The following is a 15,610-nucleotide window of genomic DNA, read 5'->3' as shown; positions in this document are numbered from 1 at the left end:
AATGATCATCCATGAAAAAACCTTAAGTGTTTAAAAAAGCCTGAATAAGTGCGTGAAATTGGGCTTAGGCCAAAAGCGGGCTGAAATTAAACGAAAGTGTGGAAATTTTTGGACAACAAAAAAGCCTGAATTCAGGTTTAAACCTGGACATTCTCATGCCTGATTACACACCTTACCTGACAGGTATACCTGTACATAGGACCCCGGGTACAGACTGTCATATTGTACATAGTTGATATGTAACTTCATTTATAATTAAAGCTCAAAATTCTGGTCACTTCAAGTGGAACCAATCGGGAGGGGGGGGGGGCTTGTAATCGACTTTCGAAGTGACGGAGGTGCGGACAGCTGTTCAAAACTATAAAGGGGTCTTTCAATTTTACGACAAAAATGGAGTAATTCAGTGAGATGAGACCTGGCAAATGAGCTAGAATGTCGAGGTCCAAACCAGTGCCGACATACAAAAAAATAGTGTCGAATAGGGTAGTCTAAATTGAGTAAGATTTTGAAAAATTGTAGAAAAAATTACAAAATTCTGGTCATCTTAGAGACAAAAAAATATCATTTGATCAGAGCTTTGATCAAAAATTCAGCAGCTAAACATTGGGTTAGAGGGAGTTGAAAAATGGAATCATGGCCGCACATCCCCATCACCCATTTTCAGAGCCCCCACCATCACCACTATATGTGGAAGAGCCCCTCTATTATCATTCAAAGCCCTGATGGTTTACCACATTTATGGCGGCGGTAGCATTCAAATTTAAGGGGACGAGCTTATTTTTACATTTAATTAAGTCCGAAATGAAGGTAAATTTTGGTACCGGTATTTGGAACACCTATGAAAAAAATCACACTATGTTATGGCATGATTCCGTTATTTTTAACGTGATGAAATGCCACTTTCTTGGTGTCAGCCTAAACCCGTTTCCCCGACCCGTTCCTACCATCGCAAACACCTCCCTTTTCCCACCAGTCATTGTTGAGCACAGGTGTTAGACATACATGATTCAACATTGTTCGAGGGAGGTGGTGAGGCTCATTTACATTACCCGGTTGAAAGTGTCTCAACACTTTTGGCGAACATTGTAGTATATCATCATAATTATTACAATTGTTTCATGTGTAACCACCTGGTGTAACCTGAAAGAAATTCCCGCCATAATTATGTTTTGATGAAGGCAAGAGTGTGAAAATATGGATAGCCTATAGGCCAAAAAAAAGATGTTTGCTTGCCCTCAACCGACCGGCCCTATAAATTGTGGAAATCAGAAAAATGGTGTTTTTTTCTATTTACTGTATGCTGTACAAAAGAATACCGACCCTATTTTTGGAAATTCCTGCAAAGCTTTTTTTTTTCTTTTCAAATTGTTGCATTCTAAAGATGTAAAAGAATGTATTTTAGAACTTGTGTTCAACATTTTAGTTGTTTTGTAATATTAGTTGATTCATTTTGATACCAAAATTGTCTGATATTTCATATTTTGAGCCTTAATTAATACAAACAGTAGAGTTTGCTAGTAATAAAAAAAAGAAGAAAAAAAAAGAAATCCCGACCGACCGACCCAATTTTGAAAATTCATTTGAGGGCAAGCAAACAATTTTTTATTGGCCTAATGATAAAATTGAACGATTTACGCCCAATATTATTGGCCTCGCTATGAGTTTTTAAAATATTTTAAATAATACTCATAGCATTCAATAAATATGGGCTCAATCGATCGAATTTTATATTATTAGTGGCTATTTATTTTATTTTTTTAAACACGACCGCTATTGAAAATATTTACACAACATTTGAACACATGGCTGTCTTAAATCATACTTGATATGAGCCATTCAACACTTCTTGTAATACTACTATATAGTATTATGTCTATAATCTACATGATTCTAAATCAGAATAACAAAATAACTATTTAAAGGGTTGCACGACTTGCACGACAAAGTCGCCCATAGTCGTAGTAGCGGCTATTTGCGACTAAAAGCCGACTAGGACGATATCTATTGTATACTCAAGATAGACCTACATTAATAAGACACTATAAAACAATCTTGATTCAGAAGTTTGGCTAATTTTACACTAAAGCTGAAGTCGTACAACCTTGCTCAGGTAGCAACATTTGGACAGTATTTTTGTGGGACATGAGAGCACATCAGATATATCGAATTGGATTTTCCCCACAAATACCAGATAATTTTGATCTTTTTGGTAAAAAACGTGTAAAGGTCAAAATTTTCAATTGATCGTCGGCTTTTCATCCAGCTACATACACTTTTTAAAGTGTATGTAGTGTGGGGGTGGGGTGTATGTGTGTGGGGGTGTACCGTATGTACTTAAAAGTACTTGTCATTAGATTTATAAACTTTACTTTGAGGACTGTTAAATATCAACAATTTAAAAAAATATCAAATTTTAATAATTTGTCATAAAATTTGTATATCAGGAGGACATTCCTCGTATTCAGAATGCAATTCGATACGTCTGTTGTACTCTCAGCTCCCATAAAAAATACTGTGCAAACGTTAATATTCGATTCCTTAAAAGGTATAGCTGGTGCAACTATGCCAAATTTATCAAAATACTCATTTGTCAACAAATGAGTGAAAATAACAATTTGAGAAAATTTAAACAAATGAAATTTTTAAGAAGATATCTTAAAAGCATTTTGTTTTTCATCATTTGAATGACTTAAGAAATATCGTATTTTTTGTAGACACTGTGTTGTTTTACTTGGGAAAGTTGAAACTCCTATTAATTTTGCTCATTGGAATGGAAAATAAGGCACTTCATTATAGGGGAGAGCGGGGAGTGTTCGCCCTATTTTTTTCTGACCAGCCTAGCGATGTCAATTTTAAGGTTAGGGTTGACCTGATTAGCCCACGTGAAAGCCCTATGTCTTAGCTATATACGGCCACAATCCCAGACCTATAGGCCTTACAATAGCAACAGGATAGAGCAAACAAAAAAGTTTTGAAAAGTGGCGAACTTGCCCCATATTGGGGCAGGTTCGCCCATATGGTGGGGTAAGTTCACCCCAATCACAAAAAAGGTTTAAACATTGCATAACAATAACATATTCAATGCAAACATTTAGCAAGAGTATACAGGGCATTCATTCTCTTCTGGGGAGTCACTAAATTTGTTGCAGGGGTCGGGTCAGGGTAAAATGTAGGGGTCCAAAGTGAGCTTAAACGTATCATGTTTACAACTTCGGGGAGAAATGGATTAGGACATAAACTGTGGTAGGAGTAAAACCGATATCACATAACTTTAAAAAAACATGTTTTTCAGTAGTTTTACCTTGTTTAATGGTTTAATTATCAATATTTTGCATAATACGCTGATGGGGTAGGTTCGCCCTCCAGTTTGGGGTAAGTCCGCCCGGGGAAGATATAGGGTGAACATGCCCCATTCTCAAAAGGGCGAACGAGCCCCTTGTGCACATTTTTGTATTTTCTTCAGGGTATGGAAAACACAAATCGAATAAGGAGATTATAACTGCATTAAATCTTTGACAAATCCCATATGTTCCCAATACAGATTTCCATTAAAACCATCTGTATTTATGTATCAATGATAATACAACATTATGAATGCAAGAAAAAATTACGTTTTGGTGTAATTATTTTGTTTTGGCTGCAGTTCGATGAACACGTCCCTATATGTCGCGTAGCTAATATGAGAAATTTATAATGACCTATGTCACCTAATTTTGCCATCACCAAATTCCCTGATAGCCGTAGTGCTGAGAAACAAGGGGTGGGCGAACCTGCCCCTAGGGCGAACACTCCCCGCTCTCCCCTACACCTCGACCTCTATATCATTCAAAAACCATACAAAATTGATAGATACTAATGTTTTTACTCGGGGACGGGAAATATTTACATGTCCTCTGAACACGTCATTTGACAACGCCTAACCAAAGAATACTTTCATTATCCTTACAAAGGTATAAACATTGTCAGCAATGGATATTAATAAAACTATTTTTTCACAAGGTTCGCCATCGCAAATAATGAAGGAGACAAGTAAAAAAGTGACCCGCCCCTTAATCGAACCCTTGACGTCTGGTTTACGACACCAGTGCCTTAACCACTTTATTTGCGACGGCGAATTCTCAGTTTATTTTCTCAAAATGACTGAAATTCCAATTTCCTAGTTACTGGAAATAGTTTGGAAACGAAGTTAAATGTATGAAAAATCAGAGAATTCGCACAAGGAATGACCTCAAATTTAGAATTTTCGATTTGTAACTAAATGACAATGCCAATTATTTGCAGGAATTTTTCGCTTTTAGAAAGTCTTGATTTCCAGCGATCATGATTTGGAAAAAATCTGGAAATGCAAACTTTTCTTAGGGCATGTAGGGGGTGTGCATTTATTTTCCAAAGCCACTCCCCAAACCTCTCGAGCGGTGTTGCTTGTAAGCTGAACTGCATTTCACTGCTACAAGCTTGTAATCCGGGGGCCAAATTCTCGTAACAACATCCCAAGGTATATCTTAGAGGCGCTTAGAGGGTGTGTACCATCCTCCATGTACTCCGTGTCCATGTTGCCGTTGTGACCAAGGCCACTCGGCAGATGCGAATACAAAGGCTTTTGTCTAACACACGCGTCACGTCACGTCACGTCACGTCACGTCACGTCACGTCGCGTCACGTCGCGTCACGTCACGTCGCGTCACGTCGCGTCACGTCACGTCACGTTGATATCTTCTTAAAAGTTACAAACAAGTCATACGGATTCAGTTCACGATTTCGTTTAGTTTTTCCCGGGGTGTTTCCGCATCGAACCCGTCATTATCCCAGGCCCACAGTGAAATGGTTATCGGCGTGGCGATTGCTGACGGCCGCACACCACCAAATAAGCCCCATCGAAATGCACGTAAAAGGGCAAACAGATTCGCGATTTTACCTTCCATGAATTTCCAGACACGATCATTTATTTAAAAAATGACTTTTTTCTATGGCAAAATATTTACTTGTATTTGTATGAAAAAATATTCCTTATTAATTTTACTTGGCCTATACAAATGTAGGTCCTACCAGCTTTAAACCACGTTTTTGGTAACATTTATTGTTGACCTCAAAAGACAACCGAGACGAGAGCAAATATCCCCTACTGCGAATTATATGACCAGCTATTTACACCGCCATCAAAGAAGACCAAATAATACCGCATCATATACCTCACAGATTCTGCAAAAATGGCTAACGTGTTTTATAAGTCTGAAACACGCGAATGAGGTAGCTTATTTTGTTTTGATAGGCCATTTTCACGTGTGTTTCAGTGGGAGCATTATTTAGTGGTGTGCGCACTGTACGTAGCCTCCGTCGCAGGCTACTCGTGTTTTTATTACACTCATAGTTTGAGAAAAGCGAAAACGCACCGCCTGCAAAAGAGGCTACACTAAACTAGGATACGGGCTGTGGTTTAAAAGTAGTTCCAGCAATCCCGATTATTTTATTCATTGAAGCTTTGCTGTGCTTTGCGGCATTGATGAAAAGCTGGAATTCCATGGACTATTTCAAGGACTATTTATCACGTAGGGAGATAAGGGTAATTGTGGAGTTAATAATTTTTTATTTTGATAACATTTCAACGTGACGCGACGCGACGTGACGTGACGTGACGTGACGTGACGCGACGCGTGTGTTAGACAAAAGCCAATACAAAAGACTAAGACAACTAGACTACCGAGGCGGTGACATGTGACTCGAGGTAAAATGAGGCGACTGACTCGAGTGATATTCAGCTGACTCGACTCCATTGATTTTGTACAGTGATAGAAGTAACTTGATTTGACTTGAGCTAAAAAAAATAGGCCACTAATGATATGACTCGAGCCAAATTTTTGGAGAGACATTACCCCAGAGGTGTCTCAGATTTTTAAACCTGCTATACCTCCATGATCAGTATAAAAGTAGCCGTGGTATGTAACTTAGGATATAATACGAGAATTTCGCCACCGGATAGGATATTTGATAGCATCCGTAATTAAAGCACGACAACGTCGAAAAATACATAATACTGTGTCCTCAGGCTCTGCCGGACCGTTCCGACCTGCATAGGTGTGTCATCACGCATATACACGCTTCTTCTTCTTCTTTGTGATACTTCTTCAAGAGCTGCTATTGTTTAATACAAGTCTTATAAATCAACAGGATCAACAGTTCCAAGATAGTTTCCAACATGCAACTCTTCATCTTTTGCCTTTTTCCACTTGAACATGGCCAGGCTACTGAAAGAGGCCCTGCTTTTCATGCTACCTCGAGGCGTTTTAATCCTTCTCTTCAATTCCGTTACGTAATATCCAGCCATTCCGGTAAACAAGAACAAGGTAAGCACCAAACACTTGGTCCAAATACACAAGAAGTTGCTATACGCAAATGACATGGTGAATCCGGCAGATTGCCAGAGACGGTAGTTTGAAAAGGCTGGTTCTTGATTATATGGGAATAGCACTCCGTAGTACGCTGAAATTCAATATGGATATTTACTAGTGTTAAACCCTGCAATTGTTAAAACCAAAAGCGACCTAATAATGGCGAAATTTGACATAATATTCAATGTTGTGGAAGTATGTCTGTATGGACGTTCTCTTCGTTTTAGCCATTTTTTCACATGAAAGGAATACCTAATCAAACTGCCTGACCGAACTTGGCTGGCCAGACCTTGATTGTCAATGAAACTTCTTTTATAAAACCAAACTATGACTTTCTCTTAAGAGTATTTTCGATTTAACTAGCCAAAAAGCCATTTTGTCACCGCTTCGGATATCGGATACTTATTATTGACTTTGTCACACTTATTATTGACTTTGTCACACTTATTATTGACTTTGTCACACATATTCCGGTTAATAATCACGGATAATAACTAGCAAGATAAGAGTGATTTACGTCCTTACCATTCATCTGTGTTTGCCATATAGCATCTGAAAAACCCCATAATCCGGCAATGATAAAATACACTGGCTTGTCATCAGTAGGCTCCCATACTACCATTACTATCATAAGAACGACATTGGCAACTGCGGCAAGCGTAAATTGCGGTATTCTACCCGTGTATTTCTCGACACGACCAGCAATGAATGACGTAGCTGCATCGACCACACCAAAGAAGATCATGACGTATCCGACCCACTGAATACCAATTTTACACGTCACAAACGACTGGTAAAGTAAAAAGGAAAATTTTAATTAGGTTTAGCATTTGGTTCTCAATTGATAGCAAGTGCTCAATATAACGCAATGCAGTTTTACCATATCACGGGTTCTCAATTAGTAAGTACTCAATATACAGCATAATGCAGTTTTACACATCCCGGGTTCTCAGTAGTTTTACCAAACCCCGGGTTCTCAATTAAAGCCATATTGTACCATTTTCTCACGAGCCCACCCTCAATTTTTTCAAGAAATCTAGATTTTTACACTAATACAATGTACTTTGATGAACTAAGATACCGTACAAAATTCGTAAGCTATAATATGCTGTATTTCTGACAAAATCTTAGATTTAATAATAAACCCTCTTTTCAAACGTGTTATTATTGTGATCGAAACATTAGTCGAACGCATACGCGATACCTATATACCGGTGTGCGGGAAGGTCATAACACATCAAAAGAACCTAACTCAGTCACGATAGACAGAGTAACACGCATTGGTGACATTATGCGCTGGTATTAAATAACGATTTTCTTTGTTTTGGCTCTGTTCGGGTCGAAATAAAAATGGACATCTGACGGTGAAAACTAACATTTTGTGGAAAATATAAATCTATTTTTATGGAAATGTTACATGGTTTTAGCAAGTGTTCAAAACAACATAATAGTAGGTATGTCACAGTGGCTGCACAATAATTCTGTCATACTGTGCACGCATACATAACAGTGAATCAAAAAGCGCGCGGATCAAAGTTGGCCAATTTTTGAAAACATACATGTCAAAAAACGATTTCCTCGTTATGTTTCGTTGATCACAATAATTTGTCTTTTTAATATATGGTAGGTGAAACATTTCCTAAATCACTATCAACTCCGCCGAAATTAAACACTGCCTAGTTTAAGAGTTAAGACCTGTTTTATGAATTTTTTTAGATCGTCCATAAATCAAGAAATATAGGTCTTTCGAAATAGAGGACCTAGTACCACCGGTCTGAAATACCAGTGTTTGTTATCATGTATTGTTTTTCCTTGGACAATGAGTGAAACACTTCCCTATACCAATTGAAAACTCGGTGCACTTAGGCAATTAACTGCAGTTTCTTTATTCAACATCACAGCAGGTTCATATTTGACAAAATCATGCTGTATGAACAAAACATAAATAAAACATTGAAAAAAGTAAAAATTACATATGCCTAATTAACATAAGAATGGCATAAATATATAATTAGATGTAATTAGCTAATTTGCATAATTAATGACTTTTGTGTATTTTTGTTACCAAATGAAAGAACTTTGGGTACTTATGTGTGCAAAAAAACCGCATCCTCATATCATGTACGGTTCTCTGTTGGCATTATTTTTGCATATTAATTAGCTGGACTTAGTCATTTTTAAGCTTTTATTTGTCTGCAGATTGGTCAAAATGGCTAAAATTGTATATTTGGTGGATTTATTACATTTATTCGAGGAGAGATATTTTAATCTTGTTTTCTTTAACGAAGTCCGGAAAGATATGCAATTAATCTGTGATACTTAAATCAATGCTACCTTTTCAAGTAAGTGTCCGAATAAGTATTACAAATCCCAAAAATTACCATTTTGCCATTTATAGCAATTTGTGGCAGGTTTTCACCGATTTCCGGGTATCTTCAATTTGACGTTACATCACTTTGCATTATCCGATTTTAATTCTGTTTTTGTTTTTGAAGCATTCATAACGATGATTCAATTAAAAGCGTCAAATAACATGTTTCTGCTGCGCTTATTTTTGGGGTGATATACCTAATAATAGTCTTAGCACATGCCGAGTTCTCAATTAGCAAGTGCTCAATATAACATAATATATTCTCGCTTCAATGTAAACACACCAAATTGACACCGGTTAGTCTACGTCTTAAATCCACTGTAGTTGGCATGGAAGCCAATCGGATTCTTGAGCGTGCTGAAAAAGCTTTAACCAACGAAAGGATTCGCCAGACTAACTTTACCATCTCATCTTTAGAGAGAAAAATCGCCGATTTGAGAGAAAAACTGAGCTTAGAATTACCCGCGAATGTGTACCAGGAAGTAACATCTTTTACCCAGCATGCACAGCTCTCTGAACATGAAAGAAGTAAATAAAGACATATCGGAAAGTACGATCGTCTGAAGGAAAAAACCAACAAAGAAAATGTTATCATCAGCGCAGAAGAAAAGGAAGAGGAGATTAAAAGAAAGGAAAAATGGGTGATAAACATCTCTGACAGAGCCCTAAGTGAGGATGAGAGAAATTTACTTTCCAGAGGCTTAAACTTCGCCGTAGCACCGAAAGACATCCCGGTTGCCGAATTCGTCACCTGTACCGAGTCGGCATGCAAGTTGTTGAACGATCCGAATGAGGCAGAAATCGTGCAAGCGGAAGCGATTAGAGTCTTGAAATCTTGCAAACCTCCTAAAAGCAACATCACCAAGGGTGAACGTGTGGCGATTAAGACCTTGAAATGTGACGAAAACATCGTTATTTTACCAGCAGACAAGGGTAAGTCTACAGTTGTTATGAATAAAACCGACTACATCAAGAAGAGCAATGATCTTTTAAATGACACCAACACCTATAAGAAATTGAAACTTAATCCTACCAACAAGCACAAGAAGAAACTTGTTTCTATGCTCACTCAACTGAAAGATCATGTAGTCTCGGAAGATGACAATGGAAAGGTGATGGCTCTCTCCAAACACGAATTTTGGAAATTGTACTCGCCCTCAGAAACCACCGCCAGGTATTATGGGCTGCCCAAAATCCACAAAGCTACCATACCTCTCAGACCTATCATCTCCAGTATTGGTTCTATCACATACGACACTGCCAATTTTTGTGCCAAGATCATTTCACCGCTTGTTGGGAATACTCCTTACCATATCAAGAACACATTGGATTTTGTCAACAAAATAGGGGTCCTCAAACTTGGCGATGATGAGGAATTGGTTTCGTATGATGTAACAGCACTCTTCACCAGTGTTCCTGTTGAGGAGGCTTTGGACATAATCCAACCTAGACTTGAGAACGATACTACCCTTCATGAAAGAACTAATCTTAATCCTTCCCAGATTGTGGAATTACTTCATTTTGTGTTGACCACCACCTACTTCACCTTCCAAGACCAAGTTTACCAACAAATTGAGGGCGCTGCGATGGGCTCTCCATGTAGCCCGCTGGTTGCCAACATCTTTATGGAAGCATTTGAAGAAGAGGCGATCAACACTTCACCCGTCAAGCCCTCTTACTGGGGAAGATATGTTGATGATACCATGGTGGTATTGAAGACAGACGACATCGACACCTTCACACGTCATCTGAATAGTGTCAACCCGGCGATCAAATTCACCATTGAGAGGGAAGAAGATGGCAAACTTCCGATGTTAGACACTCTGCTACACCGCAAGCCAGATGGTTCCATCAAAGTGACAGTTTACCAGAAACCAACTCATACCAACCAGTACTTGTCCTCTGAGTCGCATCACCCACTCCAACACAAACTGTCTGTTGTTCGCACACTCATGCACAGAGCCGATACCTGTATTACGGAGGAAGCCGACAGGATCAATGAGAAGAACAACATTAAGAAATTCCTCAGAATGTGTGGTTATGGAGATTGGGTTTATAACGTCGCCCAACCTGCCACAGCTCCTGATAGACAGCATGTCATCAAAGACAAACCCCATGCAGGGAGCATTGTTGTCCCATATGTTCGTGGTGCGTCGGAAGCTCTGCGGAGAATTTTCAGCAAGCGCAGTGTGTCTGTACACTTTAAACCTGCCAACACACTTCGCTCGGCACTTGTTGCGCCAAAGGACAAGATACCCCCTGGTAAATGTTGCGGTACAGTTTACCAGGTCAGCTGCAATGACTGCGACTCGGCTTATGTTGGTGAATCTGCCAGACCGCTTAACACCAGGATCGCAGAACATCGCAGACCCAGTACCACTACTTCTCCAGTTGGTGACCATCAAAAGGCAGGTCACAGCATTGAGTGGAAAGACGTCAAAATACTTGACAGAGAAACGGATTGGTTCCGGAGGGGCGTTAAGGAATCCATTCACATCAGGACCAGCAAAAGTGATTTGAACAAAGACCAGGGCCGCCACAGACTCTCCGGAGCTTACAACTCTTTACTGCGTCAGAGCATGTCACGTGACTCACGTCACGGTTCGACGGTCTCTGACCAGTAACAAGCATCATTCACCAGTCCATCTATACCGAGTGAACAAGAAACAGTGTTACGTTTCGAAAGCTCTCAGGTGAGCTCATTTTCCGCTTTGAGTAATAGTTTAATTTCACTTCATCATAACATAATACAGTTTTACCACATCCCGGGTCCTCAGTTAGCAAGTGCTCAATATAAGATAATGCAGTTTTACCACGTCCCAGGTTCTCAATTACCAAGTGCTCAATATAACAATGCAGTTTTACCACATCCCGGGTTCTCAGTGAGCAAGTGCTCTATTTAGTATGATGCAGTTTCACCACATCCGGGTTCGCAGTTAATAAGTGCTCAATACAACATAATGCAGTTTTACCACATACCGGGTTGTCAGTTAGCAAGTGCTCAAAACAGCAATGTAGTCTTACCGCGTCCCGGGTTCTCAGTTAACAAGTGCTCAATATAACCTAATGCAGTTTTACCACATCCCGGGTTCTCAGTGAGCAAGTGCTCTATTTAGTATGATGCCGTTTCACCACATCCGGGTTCGCAGTTAATAAGTGCTCAATACAACATAATGCAGTTTTACCACATACCGGGTTGTCAGTTAGCAAGTGCTCAAAACAGCAATGTAGTCTTACCGCGTCCCGGGTTCTCAGTTAACAAGTGCTCAATATAACCTAATGCAGTTTTACCACATCACCTGGTTCTCAATTAGCAAGTGCTCAATATAACCTAATGCAGTTTTACCACATCACCTGGTTCTCAATTAGCAAGTGCTCAATATAAGATAATGCAGTTTTACCACGTCCCTGGTTGTCAGTTAGCAAGTGCTCAAAACAACATAATGTAGTCTTACCACATCCCGGTTCCTCAATTAGCAAGTGCTCAATGTAACATAATGTAGTTTTACCACATCACCTGGTTCTCAGTTAGCAAGTGCTCAATATACATTGTAACACAATGGAGTTCTAGCACTGCCGGGGTTTCAGTTAGCAAGTGCTCATACTGTATAAAATAATGCAGTTTTACCACATCATGGGTTTTCAGTTAACAAGTGCTTAATATAACATAATGCCATTTTACTACATCCGACTTTTTTTATTATTATTAAGTGCTCAATAATAACATAATGAAGTTTTACCAAATCCCGGGCACACAGTAGGCCTAAGCAACTGCTCATTATAATATAATGCAGTTTTACCACGTCCTGGGTTCTCACTTAGCAAGTACTCAATACAGCATATAGTGCACAGCCTGGGTTCTCAGTTAGCAAGTGCTCAATGCAACAATGTAGTTTTACCACATCCTGGGTTCTCAGTTAGCAAGTGCTCAATGCAACAATGTAGTTTGACCCCATCCTGTGTTCTCAATGCAACAATGTAGTTTTACCACATCCTGGGTTCTCAGTTAGCAAGTGCTCAATGCAACAAAGTAGTTTTACCACATCCTGGGTTCTCAGTTTGCAAGTAGTGCTCAATATAACATAATACAATATTACCACATTTCGGGTTCGCACTCAGCAAGTTCTCATTACAACATCATGCAGTTTTACCATATCCCATGTTCTCACTAATAGTACTCATTATAATAGTAGGCATGTGTACATATTAAGTACTCACTACAACATAGTGCAGTTTTACCACATCTCGGGTTCTTAATTTGCAATTACTGTTATAGTACTCAATAAAACATATAACATTAATAAGGCACTTTTATTATATGACATCCCGGGTTCTCACTATATAATAGCACCGTACTGACATAGTACTCAAACAACAAAATACAGTTTTACCACATCCCGGGTTCTCAGTTACAAGCGCTCAATGTAACGTTGCCCGTTTATAGCCAGTACACAAGGTCGCAAACACATATCTTAGGTTATCTCTACTATACATTATTGTTTGGGATAAATGGTAAAGTTTGGGTTATAAGGTTGAAAGTGGGCACAAGGATTTCAGGCGTACAATGTAGTTTAAACAAAACCTGGTTTATTGAGTAAGGTTTGAGGCACTGTAAATACATAGGATATTCATCAAAATGTAGAATATGCTGTATTACCCAATTAGCGCCCGGGATGCTTATTAAACTTATGAAATGTAAGTTACAAAGGGGAGATTTCACTGATATATTATTCAAAATACATTATCTGAAATCAAAATCATCATTATCCTAAAGTGGAAAGTTTAGAAATTTATTTCATTCAGCTCATGATCGAATTAAGTTGTAAATAGCACTTAGTTCGTTGTGACTCCCAATAGTTAGAGCGCTTATTAGAGGAGGGGTGCTTATTAGATCGAATACGGTATGCCAATATTTCTGTCAATGATATGCTTAATGGTACATCACATTCAATGACTTTCAAATGGTGACAGTTAACTCATACTCCTTCATCATTGTTAATGTATTAAATCATTTTTAATGTATCCAATAATGAATTGATTCAAAAGCAAGCTTATTCCTTGATGTCATTATTAAATTATTCGCTGTCAATGATTAACATATTGAAGACGCAGTATTCATTTAAAATCGTTTAAATCACCCGTTCTTGATAGACTTGATCAACACGCTCTAAATAAAAATTACTCAATGTTGAGTAAAAAGGGACCAGAGCAACAAAATGAGTCACGTAGGACTCAATATGGTGTAAAGAAAGTGCAACAATTTTCACGTATCTTTTTGCCTTCAGTTGCACCTCCTCCATATTTTGATGTAATTGTGCGTTTTTTGATAGAATCATATGTTAACAACGTAAATACATCAATTACCTTTGTAAAATCCCCTTGCACGTAAGCTTGTTCCAAACCGTTAAAAATAGTAAGCGGAATGAGCAACATGACGCGTCTGTCCATCATCAGACCCAAAGTGGCGCCAACTAGTTCCATGGTGTCCCTGTTCTTGTTTTTTGTGCTTTGTTTTATGGGATCCAAGCAGAAAACGATTAAAAGAGCTGAGCATGCACCACATCCTGTGTATAAAGCTGGTTGGGAGAAAGTAGAGGACGTTAGAGGCATGGACGTCGAACAGGGAAGTAGCAAGCGGGTGGGCAGGGTGGACGAAGTCCAGGGCCAAGGGATCAGGGGCCCCAAGCAAAAGCGAGGGATACGGCTGATAAAGGAGAAGTTAAAAGGGCTCCAGACTGCTCCTTGTCCATGGGCTCCCGAGGTTCTTGCTACGTCCCTGACGTCGGAATCCCGGAGTTAGCGAAGTGGAAAACTGAAAGTGAGGCCAAAGATGCAAATTAAACACGCCCAATTATGCAAAGTTAACTATAAGGACTATCTAGCTGAGACTTATTATACATACTGTAGTACAAGCACAATAGAAGTATAATTAGGGTTAATTTCTTTTTAACTCTCTAATTACTCATGCAGATTAAAATCAGCAAAATGCTAAACGTAATATAATTTTATTGTACTCGTACTACATATGTACCAAGTCTCAGCTAGATAGTCCTTACACTTACAGTTACTTGGCAAATTAACATCTTTAACCTCGCTTTCAGTTTTCTGTTTAGCTAACTCCGGTTTAATTGGAGTTAACAGAGCCAAACGCCGCCAACGGCAGCGAAGTGGTCAATTACGAAAAATGTTAATTGACTATTGTTTTATTAATTGTACTAATTTGTAAACCTGCCATTCAAATATGTACACTGTTAATCGTCAGTCACGGACATATGGAAGAACAATGATTATATTGAGCATTGGGCACGTTTTACCGTGAATAAATAAAGCTATTGTTATAATTATTATATTAATAATAACTTCACTTTGCCCAAGTGTGTGTTCTGACCAATAACTTAGTGCAAAAAGAGCATATTTTTAAATATTAATTGTTTGAGCTAGGATTTCACTTTTATATCAAAGAAATATTTTCAAAATTATACAACTGAAAAATGAAATCACTTTAACGAACCTATAACAATGTTGGTGAGATCTTTGGGCGGTTTAGTTTCCTCGCAGATGCTCGTTGTATTGCCATAGCCACTGTCGCCTGATAAAAAAAAGGAAACATAAAAACAATGAAAAATAAACAAAAATAATTTCATGATGACAGCAATCACTTGGTCATTTTACTTCGTTTGTGTTACTCCTTTCTATATCAAGACTAAGCAATGCGTAAAGGACAGTTATAGTGGTGACAGGTTGTCGTGTCGCCAATTTAGCGGTTGACTTCCCATTTGAAGCACTGCGTATCCTGGTTGGAACCAATAAGTTCAAGCAGGGCAAATTGCTGACATAATGGGGAGAATTGATA

The 15,610-nt window shown here is 38.7% G+C and overlaps 1 protein-coding gene across 1 annotated transcript in view; it reads right to left on the bottom strand.

Annotated features, from left to right (window-relative positions):
- Positions 1-5,680: 5,680 nt before the first annotated feature.
- LOC140154971 (protein unc-93 homolog A-like) overlaps positions 5,681-15,610 on the bottom strand; it is a 28,922-nt gene continuing 18,992 nt past the window's right edge. The window contains exons 5-8 of the mRNA XM_072177633.1: positions 15,269-15,346; positions 14,122-14,333; positions 6,912-7,176; positions 5,681-6,477 (exon numbers count right to left, since the gene is read on the bottom strand). Of these exons, the coding sequence (XP_072033734.1) occupies positions 6,152-6,477; positions 6,912-7,176; positions 14,122-14,333; positions 15,269-15,346 (881 nt within the window). The 3' untranslated portion in view covers positions 5,681-6,151. The remainder of the gene's footprint in view (positions 6,478-6,911; positions 7,177-14,121; positions 14,334-15,268; positions 15,347-15,610) is intronic.

Source organism: Amphiura filiformis, chromosome 6 (genome assembly GCF_039555335.1).
Source record: "Amphiura filiformis chromosome 6, Afil_fr2py, whole genome shotgun sequence".
Classification (NCBI taxonomy): Eukaryota; Metazoa; Echinodermata; class Ophiuroidea; order Amphilepidida; family Amphiuridae; genus Amphiura; species Amphiura filiformis.
The sequence above is the reverse complement of the archived record's forward strand: the minus strand, read 5'-3'. Positions and strand labels throughout refer to the sequence as shown.